Genomic DNA, 18,328 nt, shown 5'->3' with positions numbered 1-18,328 from the left:
TCTTTGTCTTCCTAATTGGAAGCAGATGTTAGCGGTAAAAGATCTGAGTTTAAAGTAGAGGTTAAATCAGATCTCAAGAGATCTTGGAAAAGCTCCCAAAGCTGAATTAGATTATGAAAAAGGTCATATTTATCATATGGATGAATGCTGCGCACTTGTGTCTGTTGACATGTTTCAAAGGGCCAAGTAAGAGTAGATAAAAAAAATGCAATAGATTGGGAAAAAAAGAAAAGATTTCTGTGCCTACACAGATTTTCCATATTTGTACGGCACTTCCTTCCTGCTGGTTCTTGTTTTATTTTAACTGAGTGATTCAGGTACTGAAGTCATGGAAATAATAATCACTAAATTATTAAATAAGCCACCACGTATTTTCACCTTCCCATGTCACGGTGGGCTTTGTTTCTTTCTCCTTTCAAATTCACCCTTCATTTGTGTTTTTACATTCGAAAGACCGGTGACGCAAAACACACTCTAATTATGAGCCAGATGCTGACGCAGACCGTAAAGATGTAAGCTCAAGATTGTGGAGAAGATGCTGCTGATCTAATACAGATACAAACCCATGTGCAAAATCCCAAATACTTTGAAAGAATTTGAGCTCACAATTCATGCCAATTCTGTTAACATTTGTATTTTTCATGCTCACTTACTTTACACAAAGATGTATTGCATATTTCTGTTCTATAAACTGACCACTCTGTTTGAGCACATCATTCATCTTTAGTCCTCAGCAAAACTGCTTTTAGTGAACCATCAATTGTGAATTCCAACAGCCAACTTATATGAACGCTACTAATACTGCCAAGATGAGAGAGAAAAGCTAGAATTATGTCTGAAGCTTGTTTTCGGCATCTGGTCAAGGTAAACTAAATATTAGGGGGGGTTATGTATACTGTTGACTCTGTGTGGTTTAGAAGAAATCCAACTTGTGCACCCAATTCTTTGTTTTAAAAAAATATATCATTAAATACGTATGCTGTAAAGTCATTCCAACCTGGAAAACGAATGGTTCAGCCCAAAATTAATGTGACATTCATGCCAGTGACGAATGTATGAAAACATCTGGCCACAAATGCAAAAGAGGAAACAAGAAGTAAAAACTTAGAACTTTCTTTTTCGTATTCTTTCCATTTTTAAATTCAATCACTTTTTATTGAACAATTTTAAGAAAATCACAGTCAACAACATTTTCCTGCCATTTAGCTACACCCAGAATTATATTGTTAGCAGTTGTGTACACAGAAATGGAAAGGGCTTCCCTGACGATAGACATGCAGCTACAATTCAAAAATAATAAGACAGGCCTGCACTGGCTTACTTTGGTTAATGCAATTCAAATCATAATAGCATATGAAGACGTCTTCACTGCTGATGGCAGCTGTTTATTGGTTGTTTTTTATTTTTTCAAGAAGTCCCTACTGCTTTGTCTTATCTATTTGCAGGACTTGGCTTTACTTTCTGTCCATCAAATTAAAAGCTTTTCAAATAACACAGAGTTTGAAGATTTTTCTTCTCCACCACAACTAATTCCACGTGTATGGATAAATGATTTCCTTTGGGCAGAGACTCCACAAAACTCTTTTTATTCTATGCTTTGCAAAACAAGTAGATCCAGCCTGAAAGACTTTATAGTGTCAGGTTTTGCATCCTGAGTGTGGAGACTTACAGGACTTGCATTAAAAATGATGTTATGGTTTCTTTTTTTAAGCATAGTGAGACCATTGTGGTTGTAAGTTCGGAGAAAGAAGGAAATTAAATACCAGAGATCATACTTAGAAAAATCTAGGCTATTTGGCTGAAGTCTTTAGCAGCATTAGATGGAAACCGCTCCAGGAACCACAAAGCAAGAGAAAGCACTCAACCTGAAGTGAAATGTCACATAGCCCTTCTTTTGAAGATGGGAAAGGGATACTGAAACTTTACTTTCCATATCTAGTACTTTAACCGTGAGAAGTTTTCATTTCTTGTTTATTCTCTTTAGCTTAACAGTATCATAATCTGAAATGTATGCAAAGTCTTTATTAAAGGTTAAGACAAAGCTAACTATTATTTTGACAGGCTATTTCAAAATAAACATTCAGAAGTTTTAGGAGACAAACACAACATGCATTGGAACTTTGAGCAGAAGGTCCAAGATTGTTTAGTTTTTATAATAAATCATGCTGGCCTGGGAGTTTGAGAGTTCTCTGCAGTATCTCAGCTGTTCCTAATCCTGCACTCTTCTGGACAGAGAGCTCTGATGTTGTGCCTGGAATTTGCTGGAGCCACTCTTTAAGTTTTAGGGTTCCAGCTCCTAAGTGCTCCAATTAACACTTGGACCACTTTGGACTTTTTTTTCCGGTTCTAGTTGTTCTTTCACCCTCTGATAATTCTCGTGGACCTTCTTCCTGATGTTGTTGTCTGTTGGGATTGTGGTCTTCTGGTCCTTGTCAGTCACCACGATGTTGGTTGGTCCCACGGGACCGGAGCCCTGTTGTTCTCAATGAGCTTTGGCGGTGTCTCAGAACTTCTAATCCAATCTGTCCCAACTTGCATCTCAGATTCTGCTACTGTGTGGTAGATAGCCTCCAGGTCACCTTTTCACAACTTGGGAACTGTTGGCTAGTCAGGTGTATATTGTCTCAGCAAGAGGATTATGCAACAGCTAGATATTTTCACTTCTTTCTTCTATTTTGAGACACTTTATATTTTAAGCCAAAGCACTGATAGTTGGTGGATAACATTAAGATACAAAAGTGAAGAATATATACAACGTGCAGGAGAAACTAAATGTGTTCAGCTTCATGCAAAGCGAGATAGTGTGCCAGGCTTTGCACAGTGTTGAATTATGTCAAAACAGTAGATATGAGGAGAAAGAAGGGGATTCTTGGGAGGTCTTAGAAAGGGAGGTGTTGTGTGAAAAAAATTAAATAAGTTAGAACAACTGTCCAAACACAACCCTAAAATAGATACATTATTTAGGCGTCTGCTTTACACCGTGAAATTTATATAATGCCCACTACCCCACCTCCCTCAGACACAATGATAGTGGAAAGAAATATAATATGTTTCTAAAGCAAAGGGGTGGTTAGGTTACAGCGTACACAAGCATGGGTAGTGGGTGTGGTGCACCCAAGCAAACCCATGCACCTACAATTCACACATACAACACACGCGCGCATGTTTCTTCATGTGCACAAACAGACCATTTCACCCTCCAACTAAAGATTTCTGTGACTAAGAATATGCTACCCTTTAATGTTCTTCAACAGAAAACACGATTTCTCAAAAAATGATTTCATTCATCTGTTTCCAGTTAGGCTGTCTCATCTCCTTCCTGTCTTGCGCAGCGCATCTTGAGTCCAGTTGGAACGTGATGAAACACTGCCACCGTGTGGACGTGTAAAATGTTTCATGTTGTTTTATTCTGGTGACAGTGTTTGATTATTTGCAGTGTGTGTGCTCGACGGAAATATTCTTTATCTACAATGTAATATGTCAAAGGTATTAGGTATAGAATGACAGGGAAATCCAGAAGTTTTTGTCTAGCAGTGATGTAGTGTACTTTTGATTAAGTGCAAATTTGATGGGCGTACTTGAGTGCTTCAATTTTTTTAATACAACTTCTACTTTAGTTTCTCTTTAGTAGAAAGTATTGTGCATTTTTGAGCACCGCCTTACTTAAAAAACGTGATTAGAATGTAATAAAATGAATTTAACCCTTAGATGACAGCGAATGCGCACCTGCGGACCATTTATGTGCAGCCCTGTTTATAGTTTTCTGTGCATTTCAAACATTGTACTTTCTGATGTTTTTTTTAATATCTTAAGTAACATGGCTGCTATGAGGCCAGCTAGGAACTCGGAAGCATTGACTCAGAATCGGACATCTCAGATATAGAGGACCCAGACTAAATATTCCACTACTGATGGCTAAACAAGTCCAAAACCCCTTTGCTATAGCCTAATTACCAAGGATTCAGTTACTGTGCTTCAGAAAATTTACTCAAGTTTCCATACAAACTGTAGAATTACGTTATAAACATTTAATGTCAGTGAAAATTACTGCATTGGAAATGTAGTGAAACATTTAGTGTGTGTGTGTGTGTGTGTGTGTGTGTGTGTGTGTGTGTGTATGTGTGTATATCTCACTACACAGCTGCATTATGATAGATTATACAGCCTTGTGTTATTTGATTATTGGATCGTATTCATTGAGGCATTGTCATTTGAGCAGCACATTAAATGGCTGGTGTGTGCTGGGGGCGCTGCTGTTTTTCAGTGTACTGTGTCTTTGATATTTATCAGATTTTGTAATCTGTTTTGCTGGTACAGTTGTAATCTGTAAGTGATTGCCTCTCTTTCTTTTCTCCACTTGATACAGCAGATCCAAAGTAAAACTTGTAATTCAATTATTTATAATGAATGTCTACAACCCTCACTGCAGAAGAGGCAGTGCATTGTTGATTCTCAGTGTAAACCAGCAAGCCTTTCCAGCCTGTTATACAACCGTAGAGGGATTACCACACCTGCCTGTCTGTAGTGCTACGGTTCTTATTGTACTGCTGAGTGTGCTCCTGTTTCCTAATTCATTTATATTATCTACTTACACTTGCACGATTAGCATGTGGACACACATCCAATCACATTCACCTGGCCCAGATAAAACGCTGTTCTATTGGCTCTTGATCTTGCCTCTCAACAAGAAAGGCTTTTTGCATTTAGACTGTGTGAGGGGTCGTGACCCTTGCTGACCTGGATTAGCACAGGCTCCTGCAGCAATCTCATGAGCTGCCAAATATAGCCTCTGCCCAGGATAGTTTCTAGAGTGAAGGCCTAGACTGACCTGCCCTGACCCAGTCTGAGGCTATCTGGAAGAGTCTCCTTTCTAACACAGAAGCACTGGACGGGGGAGTGTATTGCAACATTATGGGAATTTGTGAACAGTTACAAAAAAATGACTAATTTTAGAATAAACATGTCAAGGAAATACAGGTGAAGTAAAGCTCAGTCAATTTATTGATTTATGGAAAATATATCACATCTTTCCATACTGGACACACCTTCAGAAATTAACAGTCCAATAACCATTTACTTCCAAACATCTGACTCAAATGTAACCAATTAGTACGCCTCAAACAGAGCAGTATATTAAGTTTCACACATTGAGGAAATCACAAGATTCCCCAGCTTAAATTTAGCCAACTGTTCAAAAACCTAACACTGAAACCAACTGCACATCTAAAGCTGAAGTCGTTGCTACAAACCCATTTCATTCCCCATATGCAAGCCTCAATGAAACACATCACCCCCCCACCACAAGCAGTATGTGTCAGTATACACTGAATGTATTCTGTTTAGTAAAACAGCAAGCCGACTGGAGGTTGAATCACCGGACTATAAATTGAAGATCAGACAACAACAAGGACAATGAGTGAAACATGTTGTTATAGCAGCAGCAACAGTGACATTTGGTTTCTTTTTCTTCTTTTAAAACAAAACTTTGTCCTCCATTTTTTTAAACAACCACATGGTTTATACCAAAGTGCAAATATGATGAACTGCATGTATTTTTATATTATTATATTAAGTAGAGTTTTTCTATTCTAAAGAACTACAGGTCTTGCAAGAAGGTTGAGGTTTTTTTTTTTTGTTTTTTGTTTTTAAGAGTATTATGGCACATTTCAAAACCGAAGAGAAAACATGTCACAGATCATTTACTACAACAATAGGCATTGCAAATTTAACGATACACTTATATAGATATAATTTGTGACCAAAGTTCGTCAGCAATACATTAATATTTGAGAACACATTTATAAAGCGTTACATCAATATTGCATCATCAGGATATCTGTTTGCAGAACAAATGTATCAACTGCAGTCCTCAAGTGTGTTTTCCCAATAATCATCCTGAAGCAATTCAACACACTCCCGTCTTCAATCAGTGCAACGTAAAACCCACGACTCAAAACAATACAAAATAACATCCAACTGAGGAAAACAAACAAAGAAAAAAAGAAAAACCATCCAGCAATTTTCAGTCCCTCGTTTTCGTTCGAACTCTTCAAGGTTATAAGAATGCTCATCTCCAGCAGAGCACCAATAAACACCCTACATTGCAACTATTTGCTCTTGCAATAATCAATAGTGACACAAATTTTTTACAGATATATAGCTATATATTTATGTATATACCTCCAGTGTGTACACAACCTGAACACTACCTCTGACAAGATCAGAGCTTCCTTGTTGTCACGAGAGACAGTCACAGAAAGGGTGCATGCAAGAAGAGTACTCAATTCAGTATTTGGAGAGTCACCACTGGTGCAAGAGAGTTGATTTTCTTTGTTCAAGACTATCAGGTAAGAATTGAAAAGCCAACTTCTCTACATGAACCGTGGCATAGGTTCCTATCCCTCTGCCTTTTACGATGTTGCGCTTTCCTCTAAATTAATCAGGAGCAGGGTGACTCAGCAGAATCTTGGTCTGAAGTACCAGGGGCTTTGGCCCTCTTAAAGCTTGGTCCATTAACTTCTCTAGGGATTATTCTGTTCTGGTGGTGATGAAACAGATACCTTAGAAGTAGCTGGATGCACTAAAGCACAATTTGCAAACGGTTTAGATAAATGATTTTTTTCTGGAGGGGAGGGTAAATTTATCATTTGAGAATTGTTCTTTTTTTTGGTATATTTGACAGTGATCTTAGAGGACAAGCAACGTTAAAAGAAATTTCAAATTTCTCTTCACTTGGCTGTCATCATCTGGACAAACTCTGTGGAAAACAAAAGAACAGAAAGCAACATTTAAAGTTACGTTAAATAATGAACAAATAACTAACTGCAACAGCACAGTTACCAGATGGAAAAAAAATAAAGTGCATACACACAAACTTGTAGATTTTCACATTTGCAGACTCACAAAAAGTATGGTGGTTAATAATTAAAATCTCACCCTCGTAGTTGACCTGACCATCTCCATCAATGTCGGCCTCGCGTATCATCTCGTCCACCTCCTCATCAGTGAGCTTTTCACCCAGGTTGGTCATGACGTGCCGAAGCTCTGCTGCACTGATGTACCCGTTACCATCCTACAGGTGGCAAAACAAAAGCAGAAAATTAGCTTGGTGTCTTCTATGTTTACAGGCAGGTGTGTGTCTACAGATACCATAGCGCCAGATACAAGGCTATTCCCTTCACCTGTGATGTCGAGATCCTGATTTAGGAAGTCTATTGAGCTAAATGTTCAATATTTGTGTGTTTGGGACGCTTAATATAATAGTCCGGCTAGCAGAAAGACAGAAACGCTCCAGAATATTGCTTATGCAGACATTTTTCATTCTTTTGTCTAGCCATCATCATGGATCAAAGTCATTTCTAACAAATACAGAGGCTCTCCTTTTGCTGAATAGTCTAATTAAATATTTCCACTTTACTCCTACTTTACCTTGTCAAAGACTCTGAAGGCTTCTCTGATCTCCTCCTCACTGTCTGTATCTTTCATCTTCCTGGCCATCATTGTCAGAAACTCAGGAAAGTCAATTGTACCATTACCTTAATAAAATAAATAAATAAAACAAAAACAAATAACAAACCAGGAAAAAAAAAGTGTTATCACCGTGTAATTTACCAGAAAAACTCAAAATCAGATCAGGAAAATTAGCTTATGACAATGCAAGGTAGTTCAAAGTATAAAAGGAAATGCACATCATTTTTATTAATTACAACAGACAAGGCAACAAAAACAACAAAGACTAGATTCAATCTACACACATCTATACAGAGAGAACAGAAACAAGTTATGCCATCTCAGATATCAGGATCTGCATTTATGCCAGTCACTAAATTCTTGAATGACACAAGAATTCTCTTCATGAAGAGCCTTCTCAAAAGTAATGCAACTTCAAGCTCTTGTGCATGTTAGTTTGATCTCACCATCAGCATCTACTTCATTGATCATGTCCTGCAGCTCAGCCTCTGTAGGATTCTGTCCCAAAGAGCGCATCACAGTCCCGAGCTCTTTGGTAGTAATTGTACCATCGCCATCCTTATCAAACAGTGAGAATGCCTCCTTGAACTCTGTACATTTGCAGAAAGAGAACTGTGAGTTGTAATGAAGACTGAATCCAATGAACATTCACTGACTATACACAATAGTCAGTGCATTTGCAACAACTGGGACACTGAACAGACAACCCCTGATAAGAAGAGCACAGGCTGAATACAAAGCACTGCAGCTTTAATGTAGACATGCAAGCATTTCTAGGACACCTGACTCAAAACCCTGCTGCTTCTCATTACCCAGGGTCTGATTTTATACCTAGGGAAAACAAATTGAATGCAATTATCTAGTTAATAGTATGGGACCATAATTAGCATACAATCCCATAGACCTGCACATCTTGTATAATCTCTGAGAGCCTAGTTTCTAAGGTTTGTTGGAGAAATTAGGTGTTGCTAAACCTAAAACAAGCCAAAAAGGCTTGGTTAAGGTATGCACTCACCAGCAATCTGCTCCTCAGTCAGCTGATCAGCCTGTTGAAAAGGGAAAAAGACACTGATAAAACACTGATGCTTCAGCATAGAAATAACCTCTTTTTCAACCCTGCCACCATTTACAATTATTAAATCGTGCATTGTATTCAAGAAATACAGTTTTTAATGGCAAGTTCAACTTATATTAGGACTAGGCAAATAAGATAAGACAGCATTTAAATCCCAGAGACGGGAAATTCACACTGTTACAACAGCACAGTAGGGAGGGCAGTTATATAGACACAGCTGCATCATGCCTAAGAACAACAATACTATGCAAAAAACTGAAGAAAATATACATTATACAAGGTAGAGGAAATATACTTTAGACATAAATATATGTACATATACAGTCCTGGTCAAAAGTTTAAGACCACTTGAAAAATGGCAAAAAAAATAAATAATAATAATAATAATTAAAAAAATTAAAAATCATATTTGGCATCTTAACAAGGTTCCCAGAAGAGCTTCAACATGTGGATTCATTGTCATTTTCTGTCAGATAGAAAATGTCACACTGTCATGATGTTCTGATGGCAATGCAAATAAACATTCCCTTTTTGAACCCTGGTCAGGTTGTTGAACTGCATAAACAGCGTCTCTCGCATCACGTCATTGCTGCTGAGCTGGGACGCAGTAAGACAGTCATTTGGAATTTCTTAAATGATCCTGATGGTTATGGAACAAAAAAGTCAAGTGAAAGGACCCAAAAGAATTTCACCAGCACTGAGCCGGAGGATCCAACTGGCTGTCTGTCAAGACACTGGATGATCCTTGACCCAAATTAAGGCCAATGCTGGTGCTGACTGCAGCCCCATAACCATCAGACAGCATCTGAGACTGAAGGGCCACAAACACAAAAAACGTCTTCAAAGGCCTCGTCTCCTTGATAGGGATGGGTACCGATATCCGGTGCCATTATGGCTACAGATTAAAAATGCCCAAGGCGAAACGGTCAAAAGTCTGGCTGTACTTCACAGCAAAAGATGCAAACTCAGCAGCCTGCAACAAGTGCTATTATGCTGATACTGTGATACTGTGCAAAGGAGGTAACTCCTCAAATCTGATGAAACACATGGTGGCGCATAGCGTTTTTTTAAAAGCCGAGAAATGCACCCTATTTGATAGCTTGCTGCGAGACCTCACACATCTACTGCGGGTGTGGTGCCTGTTATCGACCCGGAGTCAGCAACTTGAACCCGAAGAGGAGAGTCCTGGCCCCTAGCCCTGCCAGTGTAGCAGAAATGATGACGGATGATGATGGCAGCAGCAGCCGTTCCTCTCTGGGCGAGTAGCTTAATGTTGTTCGTGTGTAATTTACGTTGAGTAGGCTAACCACGTTATTAAATTAATGCATGTAAGGTGAACTAGCAAACACCGTCGTAGTTACATGCGGCTGTCTTCTTGTTTGATGGCAGATACTCCCTTCACCCTGGCCAAAAAGGCTAAAATGACCAAAGAAAAAGTGGGAAACAGCTAAACATGAGAGGTTTTTGGACAAAGTTGGTGTTTTTTTCCCATTATTTAAGCACTGCTTCCAGCCAAGAGTGATACCATATATGCCCTATAGCTGCATAAAAGGCTAACATTGTTATCTTTTTACAAAAAACAGCTAAACATGAGAGGTTTTTGGACAAAGTCTGTGTTCTTGATTCTTTAAGCACCGGTTCGAGCACCAACACCGTTTCAAAAGTACCGGTTTGGTACTGGTATCGGATAAAACCTAAACAATACCCATCCCTACTCCTTGAATGCCACAAAACTGACCGTTTGGACTTTGCAAGAAAGCACCAAACATGGGACATTGAAGGTGGAAGAAAGTTTTATTCTCTGATGAGAAAAAAAGTTAACCTTGATGGTCCTGATGGTTTCCAACATTACTGGCATGACAAGCAGATCCCACCTGAGATGTTTTCTACACGCCACAGTGGAGGGCGGCGCCATAATGGTCTGGGGTGCTTTTTCCTTCAGTGGAAATATGGAGCACATTAGGGCTGTTCGATATAACCATATATATCGGATGACAATATAAAAACATCTATCGTTTCATTTTACGCTATCGTTTGTTTCGTGGTGTCAAAAAATAAATAGTTAACGGCAATATTTTTTTCATCGTTTTGATGGTCACTGTAGTGGCTATATTAATTTCTTAAAGTTCTCTCTTCCTCTTATATTTAATATAACCACACTACAGACAGACAAGCACCTGTTTTTAATGGGTTGTCGTTAGCAACAACGACGGTAAAACCATCGCATGTCCGCTTGTTTATTTTCCACATAAACCTTTCACAAGAAAGCTCAAGATCCTGTTGAGAATTTTCAAAATAAACGGAATCACGTGAAAAAGTATGCAGAGTATTGACGGATGAGAAGCAAAAAAAAAAAAAAAAAAAAAAAAAAAAAAAAAAAAAAAAGAGTCGCCAGGTGCTAAAAAATAAACCTTAGACTCAAACGTTAGAACAGGCTTTCCCCGCAGCACGGTGTGTAATAAATACTCAAAGAAAACGGCGGCCGTTACAACCTATGTCTAAAAATGTGTAGTTTCATGCATCGGTTAAAACACTCGACTCCAGGTACAAGACGCCCAGCTGGAAACACTTCACCTACCCGAGATTCACAGAATTTACAGGAAATATTACATTTTTTGTGATTTATATTGTTATCGCACGATAGATGTTTTATATCGGGATATGAGATTTTGGTCCTATCGCACAGCCCTAGAGCACAGTCGGTGCAGGGGCATCAAATGGCTGCCGCCTATGTACAGATGTTACAGAGAGCTTCCCTCATGACTGAGGGCCCTCATCTGTGTGGTAATGACTGGGTTTTTCAACAGGACAACGCTATAGCACACAATGCCTGCAGGACAAGGGACTTCTTCCAGGACAATAAAATCCCTCTGTTGGACCATCCTGCGTGTTCCCCGGATCTAAATTCAATTGAGAACCTTTGGGGATGGATGGCAAAGGAAATGTACAAAAATGGACAACAGTTCCAGACAGTAGATGCCCGTCATAAGGCTGTCTTCGCCACTTGAAGAAATGTTCCCACTCAACTCATGGAAACGCTTGCATTAAGCATGCCACAAAGAATTTTTGAAGAGACCAACAATAATGGTGGACCTACTCATTACTGAGTTCATGTCTGGAACTTCGATTTCTGTTTTGGGGTAGTTTCCGGTTCTTTTGGAAGGGTGGTGTGACATTTTCTACCTGACAGAAAATGACAATGAATCCACATTTTTGCACAGATTTGGCCTTTTTAAGGCTAAACTTTTGATGAGCTGTAAAACAGCCTGTTTCAGTTTAAGCGTGGTTTTCAATAAATTGCATGCTCAAAATTTTTTTTTGTCTCACTCCTATTTCTTCTTGTTGCACACTGAAACTCTACTTGGAACCTTGTTAAGATCCAACCATGCAAAATATGATTTTTTTTTGCCATTTTTCAACTGGTCTTAAACTTGATGGGGAAAATAATGCAATTTCATAAACAAGAAACGAAAAGAAAGACAAATGAAACAGCCGTTTCTCATATTTTTGGAAAAGAAATGACTAAGCAGTAACAAATTAAATCACTTCTGGATTGATATAAAAACCCTGAAAACAATAATTTTTCAAAGAAAAACAAAGAATTTCCAGCAGGCAAAATGGAGAACACGTGCATCAGGCTCCACTGTGTACACAGGCTCTGCCAATCCAAATGCAATTTAGACAAACTAATTCAAAACAGACTGCAGTATTTTCTGGCAGCTGGACCCGGCCATTACCTATGACCTAGATAAAACTATGTTAATACAGCATAAAAAGCTTTACAACAAACTTAAACTGTAGATGTGTTCACATTTTCACATACAAATGTATGTAAATTAAAGAAATACACATGATTATTTTACACACATTGTTTGAACTCATGTAATAATAATAATTGTTAATAACTAAATGAAAATATTCTGGGAATACTAGAAACAAGAGAGCTCCACCATCTTGAGATATTGTTAGCCGAGCAAACTTGCATTAAATCGGCTCAACCTAAAATCCAACACTGGAGTTTCTGCAGTCTCAGTCTGACTTGGCCAGTATTCAATCACTCTCAGAAAAATTACTTAAGGTTTGTAAATTACTTATTTAATTTGTAAATGAAGACAGATTGCCAACAAATTGCTATCAGTCTGAATGAGCCTTTGTCAACGAGCACAACTCGAGGGGACTCGACTGGCTGCCTGCCGGCTGTATTCTAGTTAGATTACAACAGAACAAGAAGGTTACTGAGAGTACATTTAATAGTTAAATAGGAATGTCTAACTATAACAGTGCTTGTATGCCTGACCCCCCCCAACAGAAAACTGAAGTGAGATAACTTTTTTATTGGATAAAAAAAAAAAAAAAATACAAACAAATTAACTTTGAGGAAAAAATATTCATTTGAAAAAAGAAGAAAAATGGCAGTATGTGTTAATGCAAAGTTGCAAATGGTTAAAAATCACAATAATATTGTATCATGACCGAATTATTGTGATTTCTTATTGTGGGGTGTCTGCTGATTCATACAGTGTTCAATATTTTTTACCACATTCACACACACACACACACACACACACAAAATAAATTCATTAATCAAACAAGGAATTTAAACTCATGTAACACAAATTCATTCTTCAAGTTCATCTGAGACATAATTGTGCGCTCCATGTGAAGCCTTATCAGGCCTGTCCAAGTCAGTCAACATGCTCACTTCAGGCTGAGAAAGTGCGATGAGGGACTGGTATAAATACTCCACAGCCCGAAATACACACGCCTACTATAATTAGTGAGACACGAACAGGGTCGCCAATGTAGCACACTGAATATCACCGCAACTAACCACCTCTTCGAGTCTTTAAAAAATTTTTTTTTAATTAAATAAAAAAAAAAAAAAAAAAATACATTATGTTAACAAAACAAAACAAAAAACAGCTTAAACCCTTTGAATGTGCCTTCTGCTTTGCATACTCCTTCAGGATGTTTGTTAGAAAACTGAAATACCTGCTGCATAAAACAGACCATTAGAGTCTGCAACAATTTAGCACTGACACTAATTCGTTGATGGGGATAAGCTGATAATGCTATATGTAATACTGCCTAAGGACTCACTGTGCATTTGCTGTTGAGCTAATGCCTCGAATAAACATGTTTTCACTGTATCCACATGCTCTTGCACCACAGATAATGGACAAATGAACTTGCTTTTTCAAAACCAAACAGATTAAAGCCAACATTTCTGTAGCAAAATTTCTGCGGTGGTGGTGGTAATGCCATGCATTCAAGTCAATTTCAATGAGTCACCCATTTAAGGGGAAGGGGGGTAGGCAGAAGGGAGCATGGCAGACTGCAGAGTATCCAGTCTGCTCACTGCCAACCAATTCAGTGTTGCTGAAGCAAGCAGTGTCTGGATCAGAGCACAGCTGGAGGATTTATACAGCTGCTGTAAAAAGTACTGCTTGCTTTCAACTCATCAGTACCCCACAGAGCATGTCATATATTCTTATGTTGACAATATTTTTCTGAAGTGCAGCCAGTTAATCATATTTGCAAATGGTGTTTGAGCAGCATGTGAATAAATTGGATTTTGTAGCTGTCCAAGTTTCCTTACTTGGCAAAGACCGCAAGGGACTCCATTCGCCTGCTCTCTTACAGTATGCAGATGAACAACAGACGACACATGATAAGACAAAGATACAGATATTCACATGCAAGTATATATTAGAAGTATTTAAAATAGTTAGATCCCATCTTGGAGGGTGCACTGCGGGTCCTGACAGCCGACTGCACCAGGGATGCTTGGTTCAATGCGGGGGGAAGGGAGGCGAGAAAGGAGGGGTGGAAAAGAGGATCATTCAGCAGAAGCAGAATGCGGTTCAACGTTATGGCGCAATACGTAACGCAGGACATGGTGTCATGGTGGTATTGAATCTATTCCCAAATTGTTGCAGCGCCTTGCTGAAAGCTTTGCAATATGACAAACAAGCGTTGCTACCTGTGAGCCGTATTCTTATGTAACCCCAATCGGTGGTTGAATACGACCCCTTTTCTCGCTTGTTGCGCATGTCCGAGTCCGTTCAAAACACCCTGCTGATGTGGCTAACACAGATACTGACCGTGCTGCAGCACCTTATGTGGCATGTCGAAAATGACAGTTACCCAGAGTCCCGATGTCTTTCTCGCAAGATTAACGAGATGGGTAAAGATCACATTCACACTGGACGGTCTATTTTTACACAGCACCTTCACCGGCACCACGCCCACTCTCGAGTCCAAGCGAACCAATAAATAAATAAATGAATAAGTGAGCAAACCCCCCCCCCCCAAAAAAAACCACAACAACCCAAAAAACAAATGCCACAAATATCTGTCCAAGCTCGGAGACTGCAACCACATCATCAACAACTCTGCTAATCAACCGAATGAATGGTGTTACATTTGAGCATTAAACGGGCCGTTTGTGTCCTCTCACAATACGGCGTGAGTGCTGCGCATTTGGCAGACACTAATAAATAAAACGTTTCTCTTCTCTTCTCTTCTATCTCGTCAGCTGTTAAGCACACATAAAACCACCGATCGAAAATTGCGATATATAGACGATAAAATGATGAAAAAAAGAGCGTTGTATGCACGTCAGGTGTGGGATTTTTCTGCAGTTTGCCAATATTATAAATGCCATTGTGAAGGGAAGCCGGAATATGCTTTATTGCTTCAGACCGTATGCATTTACGATTATATTACGCATTAAAGTGTCGCATGAGGACATTACGATGTAAACGATTCAAAGCTAAGGCTAGCTAGCTTACGTTAGCTAGCTTACACTTACCATCGTCCCGTTGACTTTTCAAGCTCCGTGAAGATGAAAAAAAGCTCAGTTAAATGTCTTGTATTTTACTTACTTAGTGATCACTTACTCAAATAGAACAATAAAATAAAATAGGACTTTAAGTATAACAAATGCTTCGGGAAATCTGTGTAGACAGTATCCTTCTGTTGCAGCAGAGTTGCCCGGAAACCTAAACCAGCGACGTGCTGTACCACAGTTTGACAGCCGTGTATCCCTCCGCCGCTGTCTTGTACGTTTTTAGTCCCACTGAATCCACTGTCAAAATGGAAATACACGAGCATTAAAAAGCTCGTTCTGTTGCGGTAATCATTCACTGTTTATCGCCTAATAATTATTTGACACTTAACAAAGAGCAAACCACAATTTTTGCTGCTTTACAAAATCAAACCGCGCAAAGATACTAGCCCCATTACCACGTCTCATAAACAGTCTATGGGAGAAAAGAGTGTTCCAGTGATCATACTGAACACAATACTAATGGGCCATTTTAAAATTACAGGGCAATTTCTGTACCGCTCATTAATTTAAAAACCATTCGTGCAAAAAATACTAAAATAGACATTTGTGGTTGAAATTACACTTGTCCTGGGACAAAATACTCCAAAACATGATCTCAAATCCAAAATAGGTCTTCAGAACACCTTCCAAAATGTCTTTTTCTCTTGTCCAAGGTTCTTGATCAAATCAAATCGCATATACAAAATGGACAAAAGTATTAGTGTGTCTGAAGACCCCAGAAAAACTTCCAACACACAAATGAATGACTTAGCAACATCGAGAACAGTCTAAAAGAAATCAATCACTTAAACCACAATGCACAATTTAAAGATTATGAATATCTTTCTATAAATGTACTGACAGTGATTCAGTAACAAATGTTCCATAATTCAGACTATCTGCCGACGACAATAACAAAGACAAAGACAGTGATGTTCCCATTTTAAAACCTGTTTTTTTCCCCAATTACCAATTACAGTTTTTCTCAGTTCCTAGAATGCCTGACAATATGTATCCATCTAAATATGTGCTGCACAGAAATGGAATCTGAGGTTGCAGACCAAGAAAAATTCCACTTCTGCAGAAGAGACATCTTCAAGCTAGACTGAAGTATGTTAAGGATAACCTGGAGAAAGATTATGCATGCTAGAAAGACATCTTTTGATCAGATGAGACGAAACTAGAACCATAAAGGTGTTGCTTATCTTTGAAGAAAGATGAAGATGCATTCAACCCAAAGAACACCATTGCTACAGTGAAACCTGGTGGTGGGAGTATTATGATGTGGGGATGCTTCAGTGCGTGTAGAACTTGGAATCATGAAGAAAGAAGGATATGTGAAGATTTTGAAAGACAACCTTAAAAAATCTGCAGTAAACTGTTTGGTTGTCACTTTGCCTTCCAGTCTGTGCCAATGATCCAAAAATATGTTGTTTCTGGTGGAGAACTACCTCCTGGAGATCAAAGTGAACGTTATGGAGTGACCTGCGCAAAGACCTCACTTGAATCCTATTGAAAATCTGTGTGGTAAACTCATGCCAGAAGGTCATTAAATCTGCGGGAGCTTCAGAGATTCGGATGGACTAAGGATGGACTCAGTGGCGGTCCTAGCCTGTTTGGCACCCTGGGCGAACACTCCCTCTGGCGCGCCCCCCCCCCCCCCGACATTATTTCCTTAGGGATTAATAAAGTATTTTGATTCTGATTCTGATTGTTTCAGGATGACCTGCCATTATCCAATGACACATCTGCTTACCTGTATCTTTTGCTCGTTTCTCCTCCTCTTCTTTTCTCTTTTTTCTAAACTGAGCACCTGATGGCTTTGAACTTTTCTTGTCCATCTTCCATTGATTTTAATTTTGCACTCCAGTATGAACACCCATCCCCCAACCCGAGGATACCACAACATAACCTAATAGACTTACACCTTAGTTCACAGATTCGATTTGTCTAGGGTTTATTTCTGGGATTTCGCACAACCCAGGGTCCAAATCATGAACACATAATAATACATAATGGGCTTGGATTTACAACATTATGAATGAAATGTGCTCTATTTGGAAGAAGCAGCCCCCCCTCCCCTTTCGATGGGTTGTGTGTGAGACTTTAAATCATCAAACTGTAAATTATAAATTTTAAATTGTTATTGATCCTTTACCACGTGTCTTAAAGTGTATATTTATTTTCTTACTCTTCTTATATTCATTGTTTGTTTACTTGCACTGCTGTAACTGGAGCCACGTCGTCTCGTCTCTCTGTATATTGGACTGTATGTAGCGGAGATGACAATAAAGTTTACTTTGACTTCATCAGCGAGCGCACCGAGGGCTCTCGCGCTCACTTTTCGTGTATAGAATTTCGAAAAAACATCGGTGCAAATTATAAGTCTGTATTATAATGTCTGGTGTTTTCATGTTTGTTGGTTTGTTTTTATTTTATTTTATTTTGCGAGTTAGTTATCAGATGCTGCTCCAGCCAGCCAGAGAATCCGCCGCCGCCCCGTCCTCTCCTCCTTGTGTCGCAAGCAGCAGGCGCACCTTGCAAACGGAGGGCGCCCTTACTCCCAGCAAATGGACGATAGAAAACCAGTCGGTGCCTATGCCATTCCCGATATGCGCTGGCATGATGTCTGGGCAGCATATGAGTAATTTTTTTTTTCTTGCCGATGCCCGTGATGCCGCCCCCCACCATGATGCCGCCCCGGGCAACCGCCCGTGTCGCCCGTATCAAAAACCGCTACTGATGGACTAGGATTATTCAGCAATTGCAAGTTGAAACAGACTGCAGACTGGATGGTGTACTGAGTATTGAAAAGTTGTCTTGAACAGCAAACATCAAAAATCCAAAACCAGAGGAATTATTTCTCTGTTATGACTTTGTCTCGGTGGCAGTGCCTAAATCGAAGGACCAATAGAAGCATGAACATAAAAAATAGCCTACAGACTGGTTCT

General features: G+C 39.2%; 1 protein-coding gene across 1 annotated transcript; it reads right to left on the bottom strand.

Annotated features, from left to right (window-relative positions):
* Positions 1 to 4,978: 4,978 nt before the first annotated feature.
* On the bottom strand, positions 4,979 to 15,570 carry calm3a (calmodulin 3a (phosphorylase kinase, delta)). Its single transcript, XM_040008513.1, has 6 exons — positions 15,360 to 15,570; positions 8,486 to 8,516; positions 7,917 to 8,060; positions 7,429 to 7,535; positions 6,937 to 7,072; positions 4,979 to 6,757 (listed from the first exon to the last, which is right to left on the bottom strand). Exons 1-6 carry the CDS (start codon positions 15,360 to 15,362, stop codon positions 6,729 to 6,731), a joined length of 450 nt encoding a protein of 149 aa, XP_039864447.1. The 5' UTR covers positions 15,363 to 15,570; the 3' UTR covers positions 4,979 to 6,728.
* Positions 15,571 to 18,328: the final 2,758 nt, after the last annotated feature.

This window comes from Simochromis diagramma, unplaced genomic scaffold (genome assembly GCF_900408965.1).
Source record: "Simochromis diagramma unplaced genomic scaffold, fSimDia1.1 OVJJ01000344.1, whole genome shotgun sequence".
Taxonomy (NCBI): Eukaryota; Metazoa; Chordata; class Actinopteri; order Cichliformes; family Cichlidae; genus Simochromis; species Simochromis diagramma.
This window is presented reverse-complemented; position numbering and strand designations above follow the sequence as displayed.